The 20,982-nt window shown below is 41.2% G+C and overlaps 1 protein-coding gene across 1 annotated transcript in view; it reads left to right on the top strand.

Annotated features, from left to right (window-relative positions):
* Window positions 1-9,602: 9,602 nt before the first annotated feature.
* itga10 (integrin, alpha 10) overlaps window positions 9,603-20,982 on the top strand; it is a 47,581-nt gene continuing 36,201 nt past the window's right edge. Inside the window, exons 1-5 of the mRNA XM_052144163.1 lie at window positions 9,603-9,976; window positions 10,447-10,684; window positions 16,950-17,061; window positions 17,369-17,478; window positions 17,582-17,670. Coding sequence (XP_052000123.1) covers window positions 10,633-10,684; window positions 16,950-17,061; window positions 17,369-17,478; window positions 17,582-17,670 — 363 coding nt within the window. The 5' untranslated portion in view covers window positions 9,603-9,976; window positions 10,447-10,632. The remainder of the gene's footprint in view (window positions 9,977-10,446; window positions 10,685-16,949; window positions 17,062-17,368; window positions 17,479-17,581; window positions 17,671-20,982) is intronic.

The raw sequence follows: 20,982 nt of genomic DNA, 5'->3' as shown, positions 1-20,982 counted from the left end.
AGATGATTTTTTTTATGTTACCTGGGATTTAAACAAAATCCCTTTTGGCAAGTCCGGTCATTCAGTGACCAGATGGGCAACAATTTTCTTTTCATACAAGTTCAGCTCCTTTCAACTTGAACTTGTGCTTTTTTTATTTAATTATTTATTTTTAGCTCAAATCATGCGAATATGCAATTTTTAAGGCTTGGCCAGCTAATGCGCATCTGCGTCCTTAAGAAACAGGAATTGTCTCTATCAAAAAGACTCTCTGAATCTATCTGGATTTAAACCCCTCAAAAGCCCTCAAACTGTCCCGGGCGATCAGAGAGGCAAAGCGCGCACACGCACAGAGATTCCACAGTCACTTCCAAGACAGCGGTGACACGCGGCGCATGTGGCAGGGCATCCAGGCCATCACCAACTACAGGAAAACATCAGTTGCCTGTGACAAAGATGCCTCCCTTCCAGATGCTCTGAACGACTTCTATGCTCGGTTTGAAGTGCAGAACGACGTGGTGGCGAGGAAGACCACCCCTCCTCCCAACGACCAGGTGCTCTGTCTTACCATGGCGGATGTGAGGGAAACTCTGCGTAGAGTCAACCCACGGAAGGCTGCTGGACCAGACAACATTCCTGGCAGAGTGCTCAGAGGATGTGCAGACCAGCTAGCAGATGTTCTTACCGACATCTTCAAGATCTCTCTGAGCAGCGCCGTCGTTCCAACGTGCATCAAGGCCACCACCATCATCCCCATGCCAAAGAAGTCTTCAGTGTCCTGTCTCAACGACTACCGCCCCGTTGCACTCACATGAAGTGCTTCGAGAGGCTTGTCATGAGGCACATTAAGACCCAGCTGCCCCCCTCACTAGACCCACTGCAGTTTGCGTATCGTCCAAACCGTTCAACGGACGACGCCATCGCCACAACCCTCCATCTGGCCCTCACCCACCTAGACAAAAAGGACTCATACGTTCGAATGCTGATCATAGATTTCAGCTCAGCATTCAACACGATAATTCCTCAGCACCTGATTGGAAAGCTGAACCTGCTGGGCCTGGACACCTCCCTCTGCAACTGGATCCTGGACTTCCTGACTGGGAGACCTCAGTCAGTCCGGATCGGGAACAGCATCTCCACCACCACCACACTGAGCACTGGGGCCCCCCAGGGCTGTGTGCTCAGTCCACTGCTGTTCACTCTGCTGACTCACGACTGTGCAGCAATGCACAGCTCGAACCACATCGTCAAGTTCGCCGATGACACGACCGTGGTGGGTCTCATCATCAAGAATGACGAGTCAGCATACAGAGAGGAGGTGCAGTGGCTAACGGACTGGTGTTGAGCCAACAACCTGTCCCTGAATGTCAACAAAACAAAAGAGATGGTTGTTGACTTTAGGAGAGCACAAGGTGAACACTCTCTGCTGAACATCGACGGCTCCTCTGTGGAGATCGTCAAGAGCACCAAATTCCTTGGTGTTCACCTGGCGGAGAACCTCACCTGGTCCCTCAACACCAGCTCTATCACCAAGAAAGCCCAGCAGCGTCTCTACTTTCTTCGAAGGCTGAGGAAAGCACATCTCCCACCCCCCATCCTCACTACATTCTATAGAGGGACTATTGAGAGCATCCTGAGCAGCTTCATCACTGCCTGGTTTGGGACTTGCACCGTTTGGGACCGCAAAGCCCTGCAGAGGATAGTGAGGACAGCTGAGAAAATCATCAGGGTCTCTCTTCCCTCCATCAAAGACATTTACAAAAAACACTGTATCCGCAAAGCAACCAGCATTGTGGATGACCCCACACACCCCTCACACAAACTCTTCACCCTCCTGCCGTCTGGCAAGAGGTACCAAAGCATTCGGGCCTCATGGCCAGACTGTGTAACAGCTTCTTCCCCCAAGCCATCAGACTCCTCAATACTCAGAGACTGGTTTGACAGACACACACACACACACACACGTGTCCTGAGTTGCTCTTTAATTACTGTCACTTTATAACTGTCTGCTACATCAATAACTGCTATGTGCATAGAACACTATCTCATAGTATGTAATGTTTACGTTTTTAGAAACTGTCATCTTTTTGCACTACTGTGTGCTGGTCGGCGCTGCACTGTCTCTTACTGTGCCTATAGTCGTGTTCATTGTCAGAAATTTCTTGTACTGTCCCGTACTTTTTGCACATGCACTTTATATAGGTATATATATATATATCAAGTCAAGTCAAGTCAAGTGGTTTTTATTGTCATTTCAACCATATACAGTTAGTACAGTACACAGCAAAACGAGACAACGTTCCTTCAGGACCATGGTGCTACATAAAAACAACAAAGGACCAAACATAGGACCACATGAGACTACACAACGAAATAAAATACCTATATAAACTACCTATATATACCTATATAAAGTGCACGTGCAAACATGTGCAAAAAGTACAGGACAGTACAACAAATTACTGACAATGAACAGGACAATAGACAGTGCAGCGCCGACCAGTACTCAGTAGTGCAAAAAGATGACAGTTTCTAAAAATGTAAACATAACATACTATGAGATAATGTTCTATGCACATAGCAGTTATTGAGGTAGCAGACAGTTATAAAGTGACAGTAATTAAAGTGCAACTCTGGACACGTGTGTGTCAAACCAGTCTCTGAGTATTGAGGAGTCTGATGGCTTGGGGAAGAAGCTGTTACACAGTCTGGCCGTGAGGGCCCGAATGCTTCGGTACCTCTTGCCAGACGGGAGGAGGGTAAAGAGTTTGTGTGAGGGTGTGTGGGGTCGTCCACAATGCTGGTTGCTTTACGGATACAGTGTTTTTTGTAAATGTCTTTGATGGAGGGAAGAGAGACCCCAATGATCTTCTCAGCTGTCTTCACTATCCTCTGCAGGGCTTTGCGGTCCGAAACGGTGCAAGTCCCAAACCAGGCAGTGATGCAGCTGCTCAGGATGCTCTCAATAGTCCCTCTATAGAATGTAGTGAGGATGGGGGATGGGAGATGTGCTTTCCTCAGCCTTCGAAGAAAGTAGAGACTCTGCTGGGCTTTCTTGGTGATAGAGCTGGTGTTGAGGGACCAGGTGAGGTTCTCCGCCAGGTGAACACCAAGGAATTTGGTGCTCTTGACGATCTCCACAGAGGAGCCGTCGATGTTCAGCGAGTGTGTTCACCTTGTGCTCTCCTAAAGTCAACAACCATCTCTTTTGTTTTGTCGACATTCAGGGACAGGTTGTTGGCTCTACACCAGTTCGTCAGCCGCTGCACCTCCTCTCTGTATGCTGACTCGTTGTTCTTGCTGATGAGACCCACCACGGTCGTGTCATCGGCGAACTTGATGATGTGATTCGAGCTGTGCATTGCTGCACAGTCGTGAGTCAGCAGAGTGAACAGCAGTGGACTGAGCACACAGCCCTGGGGGGCCCCAGTGCTCAGTGTGGTGGTGGTGGAGATGCTGTTCCCGATCCGGACTGACTGTTTCTCCCAGTCAGGAAGTCCAGGATCCAGTTGCAGAGGGAGGTGTCCAGGCCCAGCAGGTTCAGCTTTCCAATCAGGTGCTGGGGAATGATTGTGTTGAATGCTGAGCTGAAATTTATGAACAGCATTCGAACGTATGAGTCCTTATTGTCTAGGTGGGTGAGGGCCAGATGGAGGGTTGTGGTGATGGCATCGTCCGTTGAACGATTTGAACGATACGCAAACTGCAGTGGGTCTAGTGAGGGGGGCAGCTGGGTCTTAATCTGCCTCATGACGAGCCTCTCAAAGCACTTCATGATGATGGGTGTAAGTGCGACGGGACGGTAGTCGTTGAGGCAGGACACTGAAGACTTCTTTGGCATGGGGATGATGGTGGTGGCCTTGAAGCACGTTGGAACAACGGCGCTGCTCAGAGAGATGTTGAAGATGTCGGTAAGAACATCTGCTAGCTGGTCTGCACATCCTCTGAGCACTCTGCCAGGAATGTTGTCTGGTCCAGCAGCCTTCCGTGGGTTGACTCTACGTAGAGTTTTCCTCACATCTGCCGTGGTAAGACAGAGCACCTGGTCGCTGGGAGGAGGGTGGACTTCCTCGCCATCACGTCGTTCTGCACTTCAAACCGGCGTGAAGTCGTTCAGCGCATCTGGAAGGGAGGCATCTTTGTCACAGGCAACTGATGTTGTCCTGTAGTTGGTGATGGCCTGGATGCCCTGCCACATGCGCCGTGTCACCGCTGTCCTGGAAGTGACTGTGGATTCTCTGGGCGTAGGCGCTTTGCCTCTCTGATTGCCCGTGACAGTTTGGCCCTAGCTGTTCTTAGGGCTGCCTTATCGCCTGCTCTGAAGGCGGAGTCTCGGGACCTCAGCAGCGTGCGCACCTCCGCAGTCATCCGCGGCTTCTAGTTGGCGCGTGTGGTGATGGTCTTGGAGAAAGTGACAACATCAATGCACTTGCTGATGTAGCTGGTCACTGATGCTGTGTATTCCTCCAAGTTGGTAGAATCGCCATATGTTGCAGCCTCCCTGAACATGTGCCAGTCAGTACACTCAAAACAGTCCTGAAGAGCAGAGATAGCTCCAGCTGGCCAGGTTTTCACCTGCTTCTGAAGCGGTTTTGTGCGTCTGACGAGCGGTCTGTATGCTGGAATTAACATAACAGAGATGTGGTCTGAGTAGCCGAGGTGGGGGCGGGGCTCCGCCCGGTACGCGCCTGGGATGTTTGTGTAAACAAGATCAAGCGCGTTCGCCCCTCTCGTTGCAAAGTCCACATACTGATGGAATGAAACCATACTTCATGGTTGAAATCTCCGGCGACAATAAACAGTCCGTCGGGGTGAGCGTTCTGCAGTTCGCTCATAGCCCCATACAGTTCACAGAGCTTCCTTAGCGTTAGGCTGGGGAATGTAAACTCGGTTATGTAAACAGTGGTGAATTCCGTGGTAGATAAAAAGGTCTGCATCTAACAGTCACAAGCTACCTATATATATATATATATATATATATATATATATATATATATATATATATATAGGTATTTTAAATAGGTATTTTATTTAGTTGTGTAGTCTCATGTGGTTCTGTGTTTGTCCTATGTTGTTTTTATGTAGCACCATGGTCCTGGAGGAACGTTGTCTCGTTTCGCTGTGTACTGTACTAACTGTATATGGTTGAAACGACAATAAAAACTAGGGATGTCCCGATCAGGTTTTTTTGCCCTCGAGTCCGAGTCATTTGATTTTGAGTATCTACCGATACCGAGTCCCGATCCGATACTTCTATAATACATTAAAAAAAAAAGAATAAAGAAGAGCGAAAAAACAGATCCAGGATGTTCCTTATTTTTTATTGAATTCACCTTATTTTAACATTCAACAACTCTGTTAACAAACAGAGCACTTCTGTGAGGTAGCTTGAAAAATCAAGTAATAAATAACATAAATTCTTCACTTTTGGACTTTAGTGCAACAGTAAATATAAAAAAGTCTAACATAAAAACAAATAGCCCCTCAACTTAAAAAACCTGGCAGGCATGTAAACAAATAAAAAAATAAAAGTGCCACAGTGTTTGCAAACCAGTAATGTGCTTTTAGGAACTGCACTCCTAACTCTTACTGTCATCACAGTAGTAAGTTTCACAGAAGGAAATGTATGTTTCTCTTAATGAACATTTTCAGGTTTGAGCCTGTTTCTGTTCTCATCAAGGACGTTTGCAACGGCACTAAAAAGTCTCTCACTGTCCACAGAGCTGCAAGGGGGACTGAGATACTGGGTTGCAACATCAGCTAAAGAGGTAAACTGATTAGCATATTCTTTCCAGTACTGAAGTGGGTCGCTTTTCTTAGGGGTGTTTTTTTTTTTCAACTTTATAATATCTCCAGACCGCAGACATACTCGTGCTTTCCGCTTCAAGCTGCTTCCGTATTCTACTTCGCCTGCATTTAACCAATAGCGTCTCTGAAACAAAGTGATGTCATGCCACATGCGTTGCTGTTTCTGTGTGGAGTCAAAGGGTCTAACTCTAAAGGGTATAACTATAGATGTGTTAAAAAATAATGAGAATATATATACATATATATCCGAGTCCTGATCGGGAGGTAACGTCCGATTCCGATCGAGTCTGAAACCACGTGATCGGGCCCGATTTCCGATCACATGATCGGATCTGGACATCCCTAATAAAAACCACTTGACACTTGACTTGACTCATGCATCAAAGGACAAATATTCCTTCCAAATATTCATTTTTCATATTTATACACTGTGTATCAAATCAAACATTCAGAAAAACCATTACAATTTTTACCTGCTAATCACATATGACTCATGTGATATATTTCATGTTTTCTAAATTAATACGAAATGTTGTGTGGGTAACAGCCCTACAGACCAAAATTGCACATGTTGTCGGCCAATGACTGTGTTTTGAGACACAAAGTTTTATTCCTGCAGGGGGAGCTTGACGCTCTGAAACCCGAACCTTCGGATCCCATTTTTAAATCTCAGAACGTTATATATCCGTTTGGAGACATTTTATATTGAAAAGTTATTTTTAATATAAACTGATAATTGCAAGAATACTTACATGTGAATGGAAACCCACCTCAGCATTATCTATAAAAGTATATTTAAAAATCCTCATCCATTAATTATAAATGACTGTAATTGGCCCATCTTTGCCAGTGGCGAGAAAACTAACAGGTACCACGTGACACCGCCATTGCTAGAGGGGGATTGTGCGACACTATTTGGGCGATATGAAATCGTACAATGGAGATTAGACTACACCAATGGTTTGCATGTTTTTAATAAACTGCCACATGGAGAGATAGTACATATGTTGAAATTTTAACTGAAGACACAAAGATGCAATATTTGAAGCATTATTTGTTTCATTTGCCACAGTAATAAACAAGAATTTTGCTGCTATGTTATCAAGTTAATATTCAGATTCAAATTAAGTGGCTGTGACATATGTCTTCCTGTGGGGTGGTCCAAATAACATATGAGACAATATTGCACCCTTCCAAGTGTGCACTTCAAGTGCTCTCATTTGTGATGCTCAATTTCAAATAGAATTCGCCCAAAGAGATGTGCTGATATCTATTCACATGACTTGTAAAAGCATCCTTTTTGCAACATAACTTCAGGAGAGCACAGATCTCTCTGAGCAGTTGCATGAGTATTGCGTTAGGGAAATTATGGATGCCCAAAAGGGTAGATGAGATCAGCAGACATTACCAAAAGATCCCAGTGTTGAACTTAATGACTCACTGTGGTTTTTATAGGGTAAGATATCATTACATGAAACTCAACACACTGAGGGGGGAGAGTGCAGATCTGTGGTGTTTTCTTACAGAGAGTCACAAAGACATAAACAACATATCTTCACACATCCATCCATCACCACTCATACACTACTGAGTGGAGTCCCAATCTATAGGTTCCATGCAATGCTGTATTTCACTATAGTGTGTTGTATATCTGTGGGAGGCCACATGTCTTCAATTGCTGGTAGGCAGCTGAGGGTCAGTGGACTGCTGGGTACTGATTAGTGCAAAGAATTCCCGCAGAAGAAAAGAAACAGCCAAACAAGCCTGCTTCAGACAGCTTCCAACATCTGACCCTTTGTTAGAATATGTTTTGGCCTCAACGCTCACTCTTTAATTGTAGGAGTGTTTGTTTGTGTGTGTGTGTGTGTGTGTGTGTGTGTGTGTGTGCATGCGTGTATGTGTGATCGTGTATTTATCACTTTGTGGGGGACCAAATGTTCCCATAAGGATAGTAAAACCCAAAATGTTTAACGTTGTGGGGACAATTTGTCGGTCCCCATAAGGAAAACATTATACTTATAAATCATACTAAATTGTGTTTTTTGAAAATGTAAAAATGCAGAAAGTTTTCTGTGAGGGTTAGGCTTAGAGGTAGGGTTAGGGGATAGAATATAAAGTTTGTACAGTAAAAAAAACATTATGTCTATGGAAAGTCCCCATAATACATGGAAACCTAACATGCGTGCGTGTGTGTGTGTGTGTGTGTTACACCCTTGTAAGTTTTTTATTACATAAGAATGAGTCAGAGGTAAAATCCTGTTAGTCCAGCTAATACAATATAATTTTGATTGTAACATTTGCATGTTCTGTAGAGGACAAGTGTTTGCATGTGGGAATTTGGGTTACTGGTGTTTTGATAATATCACGCTTATTAAGAGAGAGAGAGAGAGACAGAGAGAGACAGAGAGAGAGAGAGAGAGAGAGAGAGAGAGAGAGAGAGAGAGAGAGAGAGAGAGAGACGTTAATAACAGGGCGTAATTGTATTTGTTTACACCCCCGCATAAATGTTACCTGTGTTTTGCTTAAGTGCTCCATCACAAATTCCCACAGGTGCATTACACAATTTTATGCGGTTACAAATATGTAGAAAACACTCTTGGCAACATCCTCGCAAACGGCCGACAATCACATGGTTGTTTCACACAGTTGATTATCAAGAAAAAAACAAATAAAGTCAAGAACTGTGAACCGTACGAAAAGCGCAACAGCACCACCTTGAGGATTCTTGCGGAAGCGTCTCAAAATCAGTGACATGACAAAAGGGTTACTGTGTCGCCCTCTGGTGGACAAATATTACCTGTACAAGCTCGACTGAAATTCACTGTCTTGCCTGTTACCATACTCAACCAAAGCTCTCGGGGGAAAAAAGACAGACAAGACAAATAGGACATAATATTAATACTAATATTGATATTGTAATACCATTCTGGAATATAACAGTATTTTTAATTCTTCGTTAATGAAGCATTTAAGCGCAGACTGTTACTGAATAATTGACAAATTAGCTAGTATGATCCACATCATAATTAATGGAAAGGGTTGCTTATATGTTAATTATTAACATGTTATTATAGGTATGAACAGGCAAATAATAATAATAATAATAATAATAATAATAATAATAATCCCAGATGTTATAGCATGATCCATCCCATTTCATTAAGTTTTTATAACAATGGATATGATTCTTCTTATTTTTGATGTCAGTGATGTACATTGGAGTGTTCTATGTTAAATTTGATGTGGTATATTTCATGTTTAAATTACATTATTTTAGTGTCACTCTGATGGTGTTTTGTGTGAGTTAGATGTGTCTCTACATGTATATTATTTATTAATTATCATTTAATAATATAAACGGTAGTGAACCATTTTATATATGTATATATATATAAAAATACAAATAAAAGTCTGAAACATGGTTAATGTATTTTTTTACTGGACATTTCTGGCAACCACAGCTGCCGGTATTTTACCGTCATTTTAACATATTTTGTCTTTGTAAAACTCCCCTATGACCTTTAAATAAATAAATAAAAAAACTCAATACAAACAACAATAAAATATACCGAAATAATATTTCATAACAACATCTCAAAACCTCTCTCTTCAGTGGGTTGGCATAAGACGCAAAAAAAACTGTAGGCCTATTATTCGTCAACTCGTAGTAAGTATCCACAGTCAATCCACTTTTTACACGCCCTTTTATCATATGTAGTGGATCGAACCCTCAAGGAGAGAGAGAGAGAGAGAGAGAGAGAGAGAGAGAGAGAGAGAGAGAGAGAGAGAGAGAGATTTGGGACATCTCAGAGTTTAGATCCAGTTGACTGAGGGAGACTGAGAGTGAATGTCTTCTTGCAGAATTAAGACTCCCTTTCATTTTTCCTTCTACATCTATTGGAGACCCGTTTCGGTCGAAAGGAAGCGGCAAGAAACTTGAGATAAATTATCACTTTACCTTTACCTCAGGACAGTTAGCTATAGATAACACGTTTGGTCATTTCCACATATTTAAAGCGTCTCGTTCATCATTGACAACTTTTTTTTTTTTGACAGAATATCATAGAACACAATCTTTTGTGATATTTTTGCGAATGTAGTTATTGTGGAAGCTGTTCATTTGTAATACAGCAGGTGTTGCGGCTGCGCAAACCTGGATTTTGAACGTTGTTTAGTTGGCGGAGACAAGGTAACTACAGTGTATCATTTATTTTGTTTAATATAATTTTGACTGATACGAATGAACTTCACATTTAATGTTTTATTAGTTTCTGTAATAAATAGCTGCTTGCAATTTCACATTGTTGTTGTTATTTGTCAAGTAGCCTAATTAATTATATAAATTAACGTTATGTGCAAATACACTGTAATGTCAAGCTGCCGTTCTCACCGAACGTGTCCGTCCGTGCTGACTCAGTGTTAAGTTCAAAAGAACAGTTAAAAAGCTTCTGAAGACAGGCTTTTTAGCTTTATTTCAGTCTAGCTTTTTAAACGCAAGGATGTGATTGATGTGAAAGGCCACTTAACCACAGCTAGGAAACGTGGTTGAACATGTTTAGCTAAAACTGGTAGCTGATTGGGCCAAAAACGTAAAAAGATTTTTTTTACAAACTTTTCTACCATGCCAGAATACTGTACAGTAATGTCTTTCACGCACAGGCAATGTAATAGTGGCCCGTGTGTACCGCACTCCAATATGATCGCGTGAGTTATGCCACTAGAAGAGAAGCTCCTCTCTACCTGAGAAAATACGCACACGCACGGATGTGTGCGCATGCTCACGTGCACGCGCTGCTCTTAAAGAGGGGAAAAGGACTAAATCACTTCGTTGAATAAAAGGAAAAAATGGAGATGCAGAAGTGCCTGCTGTTATTGAAGATCACAGTTCTTCTCAATGGTGAGTTTAACCTATTTTGTTCATGTGTCTAATTATTGTCATTCATTTGATTATTATTCATGCTTTCTGACTCCTTAATCACTGTTGTTTCTAGCAAAATAATACTTTGTTTTAAAAAAAATGAAATTATGCTGCGATTTATGGCATCTTTAATGTCATGAATCTAGGCATACACACAGTATTAATTTGCTTAGTTATAAACCCTTTCATACCAGAGATTCTGTTTGTATGATACAGTAATTAGTGATGTGTCTCAGTTAAGTTTAAGTACCCTCTATACTGTATATGATGAGATGAAATTCAAATGTAGTGCTTGAAAATTTAATTTTTTTGTTCTAATCATAACTACATCTCTTTCCTCCTCCTCTTTTTTTTTAATTGGAATTATTTGGGCTGTCACAAGCGTGACCTTCAGTGAGGTTTGCATTACAACTAGCCTCTAATAAGACTTCACAAAGACATCAACAGGTCAAGATAAGGAGGCTGTGAGGGAATCTTTTGTTCAAATTCAGGACTGTAAGAAGCTGTAAGATTTTAGATAAAATGTTGCCTACTTATCTTTGCACTACATAGTATTAAAACGTCACACGTCTGGACAAATTATGGTAAACGCTAAGTACTGCTTTAATGGACCACAACATTTTGGCGGTTGAAATATTTCCAGACTGTAGTCAAGTGTAACACCACAAGTTGTTTGCTAAGTATGACAGAATAAAAGTCCAAGATGTGTATGTGTTTATATGCATCTGTGTGAGTGCATACCAGTATCAGATTCAGGCATAGTATTATACTGTAGGTGTATGTTTTTGAGCATGTATGCTGCTGCTAATGGATTCTGCAGATTCTCTGTGATGAGCAAGCTCTCTTGTGTTTAGCAATGTTCTGCTGTGCTTTAGATGGAGAACACAGGTGTGGGCTTTGGGAATTCAACCCCCTTGCCCCCTTTATCTAAATGTTTCCCTGCATTTCTCACTCTCAAGCCTTCCGCCCCCACCACTTGGAGTTGATTGAGACAAAACATGTAAAATAGAAACATCATGAGGCAGAAATCTAAAACAGTTCATAGTGGAAACCCAATACAACTGGATTTAAAATGAAGCCAACACGTGTAGAAAAGATTGTGTTTTAGATTAGAGAGAAAGCAAAGGCTGACATGAGAAGTGAAATGGGGAAAAACAAGCAGATTTAATGTAGATGTGTGCCTGCTTGAACTCAATAGTGAAAATAGACTGACAGAAACAAAAGAGTTAGAGAAAATTAGAGTGAGAGAGAGATTAAGAATAACTATCTCAGATTAAATGTGTCATTTCTAACGTTATTGTCATAAAATTGTTTTCCATTTCATCGATCTTAGTAATATGTTTTCTCTCTCTGTAATATGTCCCATATGGTGCAGTATTTAAAGTTTAAACATTTAGGCATGGTTGAATTGTACATTTTCATGAAAAGACGTCCTTCCTTGGGTGAGTGAGAATGTCTGCATCTCAACATGGTGTGGGTATGCATTCATGTGTGTATTTATGTCTACAGTGTATTGGAGATTGTAGCCTATGTGTTTTTGTATGCATAGAGTGAGAGAATCTGGCTTGCTTCTCCACCACCAAGCTACATAAATGTTTACAGTTGTCATGACAAGGCCCTGGAGGCAGGGACCAAGAAAACACAGAGCTGAAACAGAGGACCAAGGATACTGTAGTTCTCACTTTCTCACAAACTGACATTAAAGAATGAGCGCAAAATACTAGTGTACATTAGAAGAGGGGAATATTTAGAGTGTACATTAGGATGAAGGTAATAGTTTGAGGGTGATATACACCAATAAGACACAACATTAAAACCATCTGCCTGATATTGTGTAGGTCCCCCTTGCGTCTCCAAAACAGTGCCAACCCACATCTCAGAATAGCATTCTGGTCTGAAAGACTTTACTAACTTCAAGACACCCTCCCCTAACACTGTAGGGAACCAACAACTGGCTGACGACTTAAATGTGTTTACTGTAGATTAGAAAATCCCAGTCTCACACCCCATACCCACTCTGACCTTCACTTCACACAAACATGAACACCTCTTGCAACCCCCCTCCTCCCCTCATCTGTTAGTCAACCTGCACTTAAGCTCTATGAAGAGCAGGTGTGCTGTGTCTTCCGGAAACAAAAGACAAGGAAAACACTGGGCCCAGACGGTGTTTCACCCACTTGTCTAAAATCTTGTGCTGGCCAGCTGGGACTAAATGTCACACAGATCTTCAATAACTCAATGGAGCAGTGTGAAGTTCCCTGCTGCTTAAAACGCTCCACCATTATTCCTGTCCCAAAGAAACCCAAAATCACAGGACTAAATGACTACAGACCCGTCGCTCTGTTGTATGTGGTCATGATGTAATTTGAGAGACTGGTGTTGGCCCTCCTGAAGGACATCCCTGGATCCCCCTCATTTTGTATATCGATCAAACAGGTCTGTGGATGATGCAGTCAACATGGGATTGCTTCATATCTTGCAACATCTGGACAGACCAGGGACATATGCAAGGATCCTTTTTGTGGACATCAGTTTGGCTTTCAACACCACCATACCAGCTGTTCTTTGGACTAAATTACACCAACTCTCTGTTTCCAGGTCTATCTGTCTGTGGAATACCAGCTTTCTGACGGACAGGCAGCAGCTAGTGAGAAAGGGGAAATTCACTTCCAGCACATATATGATCAGCACTGGTGCACCCAGGGTGTGTGCTCTTCCCACTACTCTTCTCCCTGTATACCAAAGACAGCACCGCCAAAAACCCCTCTGTCAAGCTCCTGTAGTTTGCAGACAACACTACTGTCATCAGCCTCATCCAAGATGGTTATGTGTCTGTATACAGAAAGGAGGTTAAACGGCTGGCTCACTGATGCAATCAAAACAACCTGGAGCTGAACACACTGAAAACGGTGGAGATGATTGTGGACTTTAGGAGGAACACCCCAACATTGGCCCCCTCACCATTCTAAACAGCACTGTGGCAACAGTGGAGTCGTTCAGTTTCCTGGGCACTACCATCTCACAGGACCTGAAGTGGGAGACACACATTGACTACATTGTAAAAAAAAGGTCCAGCAGAGGTTGTACTTCCTTCACCAGCTGAGGAAGTTCAACCTGCCACAGGCGCTGTTGATACAGATACACTCAGCAGTCGATGAGTCTGTCCTCTGAACTTTAATAACTGTCTGGTTTGGTTCAGCTACGAAATCGGACATCTGAAGACTACAAAGGACTGTTCGGACTGCTGAGAGGATTATTGGTTACCCCTGCCTTCCCTTCAAGAAATGTACACTTTCAGAGTGAGGAAAAAGGATGGAAAAATCACTCTGGACCCCACTCACCCAGCCCATTAACTTTTTGAACAGTTGCCTTCTGGACAGGACTACAAAGCACTGAGCACCAGAACCGTCAGGCACAGGAACAGTTTTTTACCTCAGGCTATCATCTCATGAACTGTCAAAACTTACTGAGCAATAATTATGTGCAATACACAGCTTGGTCTATTTATATTTATTCAACATATTAGGATGTTAAATCCCAGGAGATCAGCAGTTACAGAAATACTCAAACCAGCTCATCTGGCAACAACAATCATCAATGCAATTATCTTATCAGCTAATCATGTAGATACAGGTTTCACACACAACAGTCTCTAGAACTGACTCCGAATGGTGCCAAAAACCAAAAATTCTGGTGAGCAGAACACCTTGTTGATGAGAGAGATCAACAGAGAATAGCCAGACTGGTTTGAACTGACAAAGTCTAATGTAACTCAGATAACTGATCTGTACAATAGCGGTGAGAAGAATAGCATCTCACAATGCTATTCTGAGATGCGAGTTGGCGCTGTTTTGGCGGCACGAGGGAGACCTACACAAAATTATACAGGTGGTTTTAATGTTGTGGCTGATCGGTGTAAGAGTAATGGGGAATAGATTGAAGAATAATGGCAAGACAGCTGATGAGACTAACAAACACAGTGTAAAAATGAGATGGGTGCAGAGAGCAGGGGTGTAAAGTCAAAATTGTAAATTAACTTGATTACTATACTTAAGTTTTAAATTGGGGAATTTGTACTTTGAATAACTGAATGAATAACTGTTCTCTTAAGTACATTTCCAATTCACTTTGTTGAACAGATTGTCTATCCATCCCTCCGTCTATCTGTCTGTCTGTCTGTCCTCCCATCCATCCGTCCGTCCGTCTATCCATCACATAAGATGTTTCACAAAAGCATTTGGCTTAAGATGGTTATTTATATCTTCAGCTTTAGTGTGTCAGTAGGAAATATTAATGTTACTGTAGACTCACAAACATTACTTTTGCAAATATAAAAGATTAGAATAGAAGAACAGGGCGCTCTGCAACAGATAATGTTCAGTAGGGGGCCCCCACAAAGCCCCCTACTGAACATTGTGTCAGTCTGAATTTACATAAAGAGACAGAAGCATTTGAGACAGCCTAAATAGATAGAAGAACAATAGCAAATTCTCCAAGAAGATTGGAACATCTTATCTGCCAACAACCAAGACTGTGTCCAGGTGTACCTATGAGTATTGGTGCTGTTTTAAAGGCAAAGGTGGCCACACCAAATATTGATTTAGCTTTTTTATGTTTACTGGACTTTGTATTACATTAAGTGATAGATTAAAACTATTTATGTCATTATTTTTGAAGACATCCACACTATGCAACATTTTTCACAAATGTCTAAAACTTTTGCACAGTACTGCATATGTCTGTCTATCTATCTACCCATCCATCCGTCTGTCCCTCTGTCTCTCTGTCTGTCGGTCTATCTATCTATCTGTCCTTCTGTCCATTCGTCCATCAAATTTGCACACATTGATTTTACCTTTATGTGTTATGCTATTTTAACTTGAATCATTTAAAAGAAATTGGCTTTTTACCTTAAGTCAAAATTAAATGTAGAAATATGTACAATTTTACTCCGGTATTTTATTGGATATATTATTAAACAGAATGCATACTTAAACATTATGAAGAGTATAATTTCTCTAGACTTTTAACACCTCTGACAGAGAGAGATTTGTGGATAGGCAAGTTAGGTTTTGTGAACAGTTAGAGAAAAAAGGATAAATGAATGAATTACATTGCGTATCCCATTTCTTCTTTGATCCATTTGGATCCCCCAGTGTTCTCATTCCACTGGAAAGAGAGAGAGAGAGTGAGGATGTGAGATTGAGAGGGAGAATTGCAGGCACCCGATTTGAGGTCTGTGGGGTTTGGTTCTCTGCCTGCTCCCTTTCTGAAAGCCTATTACTTTATGTAGGTCTGCACTCTGGGTAAACAATCCGATGAAATCCACTCAGCACACAACTTCACCCAAAGTGAATAAGACTTCAGTGTACGTCTGGGTTTAAACCTGTATAACACTGTAGAGCTCACAAAACTGATAATTCCCCTCAGATAGGTTTCATTGATTTAAATGTTTTTTTTTTTGGTAGGAGTATGACTGACTGATCCTCTGTGTTGCTCAGTTTAGGCTATTTAGGTTGTTTTGATTTACATTTACCCCCCCCCCTCCCCTCTCTCTCTCAGTCATATAAAAGGCTGGTCTGTATGTCATAACAGGGAAGTACTATGTTTGGTAGTTATTACAACTGTCACCCTTTACTAACGTTTTGCCCCTCTTCCTCTCTTTTGCTCCCTAACTTTCATTTTCCTGTCTGTCACTCCATCTCTGTTTTTATTCATCGACTGCAGTGATCACTCTTCTTTATTGTTCTTACTCTGCAGTTTGTGACACTTGAGATCTTCACATAATCATTAGTTTGATGTCGGAATAAATCCATTTTGAGTTAATTCAAGGTTTAGAAGGTGTAGAAATCTGAAAATAGAAATGAACAGTCACTTCAAGACAGCAATCAAAATGTTTCCATTGTCACTGTTGAACTAGTATTCCGGTGGAAACTATTGTTACTAAGGCAAAGTTTGGTAAGGGAAGTACTGTGTTACATGTTGTACATTATGTGTGATGTATATTGAAAATAATATTTCTAAAACATATACATGTCTAAAAATGCATTACTGAACTATTGACTACCATATCTCAAATAATTTTATACAATAATCATTATTCTGACAGAAAACTAAATCAAAGACAGAAATTGTTGTGATGTAGCCATACTAATGAATTTACAAGCCATGTCTAGAATAGATTGTTTAGAAGCTGCATTAGACACATTACTCTGAACAGTAAGACACAATCTCTTTCTCTTAGGGTTGTGTGAGTGTTTTAACATTGATGCGAAGAGGCCACGGATCTTCAGTGGGCCTGAAGATGCTCTGTTCGGCTTCTCTGTGCTACAGCATGACGACAATGGAGAGAAATCGTGAGTATTTGTAAAAGCTGTACAGCACAGATAATGGGGTGATTTGATAATGATAGTCTCACACATTTAAAGGATACTGAAAATTATTAAGTACCATGTGAATTGTGAATATTGCCCTCAAAATTGTATAGTGCTGTTGTGATAAAGAACGTATTATTTTTCAAAGTGTGTATGTTTCATCATATTGTGGTGCAAACAGGTGATCGCAAACAATAACAAAATACAGTAAGTGCATAAACACAGATATGTTTTGAGTCTTCTTTAAAGGTCTTAAACTAGTTTGTATTACTTTTTTTTTGTGCTACAGAATTCTGGTTGGTGCTCCATGGGATGGACCATCCAAAAACAGAAAGGGAGATATTTACAAATGCATTGTGGGAGATGAGATAAATTCTAATTGCTCAAAAGTTCACTTAGGTACTTCCTAGCTATTGAAATTTTCATTCAATATTGGCTCTTTGGTGTACATGAATATTACAGTAAGTGTTCACAGCATATTCTTGTGTTATTTTGTGTAAAGGTGAAATTGCATTTCAGAATGTGTCTCGAAATCTAAAGAATTCTCATTTGGGGATGACGCTGACGCCAGCTGCTTCAGAAGGTTTCCTGGTGAGATTATATTTGAAACTATCTAGAGAGGGATTGTATTAAAGGTAAACAGATCGCACATTTGAACACTAAAGTCACAAAAATGTTTCTTAAGAATTATTCAGCCATGTTTATGTTTTTATATGTGTGAGTATGCATTTGAGGTATGAGTGGCTCTGAAATACCGCTAATGTCTCACCCAACCATCACCATCTGTTGTGACCACAGTTTATATGAACATAACAGCCTGCAATACAGACGGATACATATATATATACACTCACCTAAAGGATTATTAGGAACACCTGTTCAATTTCTCATTATTGCAATTATCTAATCAACCAATCACATGGCAGTTGCTTCAATGCATTTAGGGGTGTGGTCCTGGTCAAGACAATCTCCTGAACTCCAAACTGAATGTCAGAATGGGAAAGAAAGGTGATTTAAGCAATTTTGAGCGTGGCATGGTTGTTGGTGCCAGACGGGCCGGTCTGAGTATTTCACAATCTGCTCAGTTACTGGGATTTTCACGCACAACCATTTCTAGGGTTTACAAAGAATGCCGTGAAAAGGAAAAACATCCAGTATGCGGCAGTCCTGTGGGCTGAAAATGCCTTGTTGATGCTAGAGGTCAGAGGAGAATGGGCCGACTGATTCAAGCTGATAGAAGAGCAACTTTGCCTGAAATAACCACGCGTTACAACCGAGGTATGCAGCAAAGCATTTGTGAAGCCACAACACGCACAACCTTGAGGCGGATGGGCTACAACAGCAGAAGACCCCACCGGGTACCACTCATCTCCACTACAAATAGGAAAAAGAGGCTACAATTTGCAAGAGCTCACCAAAATTGGACAGTTGAAGACTGGAAAAATGTTGCCTGGTCTGATGAATCTCGATTTCTGTTGAGACATTCAGATGGTAGAGTCAGAATTTGGTGTAAACAGAATGAGAACATGGATCCATCATGCCTTGTTACCACTGTGCAGGCTGGTGGTGGTGGTGTAATGGTGTGGGGGATGTTTTCTTGGCACACTTTAGGCCCCTTAGTGCCAATTGGGCATCGTTTAAATGCCACGGCCTACCTGAGCATTGTTTCTGACCATGTCCATCCCTTTATGGCCACCATGTACCCATCCTCTGATGGCTACTTCCAGCAGGATAATGCACCATGTCACAAAGCTCAAATAATTTCAAATTGGTTTCTTGAACATGACAATGACTGAACTAAAATGGCCCCCACAGTCACCAGATCTCAACCCAATAGAGCATCTTTGGGATGTGGTGGAACGGGAGCTTCGTGCCCTGGATGTGCATCCCACAAATCTCCATCAACTGCAAGATGCTATCCTATCAATATGGGCCAACATTTCTAAAGAATGCTTTCAGCACCTTCTTGAATCAATGCCACGTAGAATTAAGGCAGTTCTGAAGGCGAAAGGGGGTCAAACACAGTATTAGTATGGTGTTCCTAATAATCCTTTAGGTGAGTGTATAGAGATAGAGAGATAGATTCAAATGTTCCGTTTTTTGGAGATAGAGTTTATTTTGTAAAAAATGTTGTATTTGTGCCATAAAATCTGTGAACATGCGGTAATTTAACGTTGTGCAAAATCTTCTGCCTTTTTCCAGTGGACTTTTTTTAATAATAGAATCAAATGGGTAGTTTCAATTCATATCAAGCTTTATTGGCAAGATAAACTGAAGTGTACTTTCCAAATTCATTATTAGACACTATACAGATATAAAACTAATTTTTAAATCTCAAACTATTATTTTCTCTAGCTACCGGTCTCTCTCATGTGGCTCCCTTTTTGACACTGGTTCAGATGACTGAGAGTGAGTGAGTGTTTTCCGCTAATACAAAGAGATACGACAGCTTGCATGTACACTGGTGGCCAAAAGTTTGGAATAATATACAGATTTTGCTGTTTTGGAAGGAAATTGGTACTTTATTTCACCAAAGTCATAGCTATTTGGTATCTCTCACCTGGCTCACCAATTGCGGGTGAAATCTCCATTCTCAGAACAGTAAATCTGTTCCATGCATTGCACAAGGCTTCACACAATCAAGACAGACAGACAGACAGACAGACAGACAGACAGACAGACAGACAGATAGATAGATAGATATAAAGACTTAGAATTAATACATGAATGGGTTTAATAAGTGAATGAAGTGAGTGCAACAGTCAAAAAACAAGGCGCAAGAATAACGAAAACCAACCTGACCCAGACACGACCGAAGTAGGCATTCCTATTTTTTAACGCATTCATAGTTTTAGCCTCTGAAATGATTTACCCACACATATTCTCTCACTTACACATACGCAAGTTTTTTTTTAACATTTTTTTGTGTTGAGCAGAACGCAATGAACCAGATCTGTCCAGTTCTGGGCCTGCTCCGCTGTGGGTTTGGTGGAATTACTGGGTGTCTATCGCCAGTAGTCAGACTTTTTATGTGACAGAGTGCATGATTTGCTGGATGGAGTCAGATATGTATGTTCAAACAACAACAAAAAATGTGTTTTTGTGTGTGTATGAGAGTTAAGCAGATATAGCAAGTGAGTGCTGCTTCTGAGACAGAGTCACACATAGTTCACTGTGGGACATGCCAACTAAAACTAGCAGTCACAGTGTGGACTTAATAAGCCCTACATTTCACATTCATTCAAAACCATTGAAAATCTAAGCAAATGTACCTGTTTGTGAGTCTGTCTATGTGCATATATGTGTGTGTGTTGGAATGATTGTTCCTTTGGTCAGCTGTATAACAAGATTGGAATGTGGCTCAAGGCCTTTGTAATGACAGGCTGGGGAAAAGCCATAGCACCTCTTCCATTGCACTTCAGCTCTCTCACACACACACACACTCATTCTAACCTTTTTTCCTTCTCTTTCTCCATCTTTCTGCTACAGGCCTTTGTAATAACAGGGTGTGGTGTCGCAGAACATTTCTCTCCTCATTTACCCCCCTTCAGTCTAACCAAACCCTTCTTTCTGTTGTCTCGATCTGAAGGGATCATTGTCCCTCTTTCATCTCTTGGTATGTTTTCATTCTCTCCGTCCATTCCCTTCTTCTTTCCCACACAGTGGTTTCACAGGCATATAAATGGTACGCTTTGAAGACATTAAAGTTTTTATGTGTTTTTTTGCCCCCCTCCCCCATTCTAACCAAGTAAGTTTAAATTGCTTCATTGCAGGGCAGCTTCAAACGGTGTTAAAATATTTATGACAAAAACCAACTCTTATCAACAATTATCATTCTTTCTGTGTCTCATGCCCCTTTTCCTCTTTCTGTGTTTGTTATGTCCTTTTCCTTTTCTTATTATT

The sequence above is a fragment of the Xyrauchen texanus genome, chromosome 15 (assembly GCF_025860055.1).
Source record: "Xyrauchen texanus isolate HMW12.3.18 chromosome 15, RBS_HiC_50CHRs, whole genome shotgun sequence".
NCBI classification, from domain to species: Eukaryota; Metazoa; Chordata; class Actinopteri; order Cypriniformes; family Catostomidae; genus Xyrauchen; species Xyrauchen texanus.
This window is presented reverse-complemented; position numbering and strand designations above follow the sequence as displayed.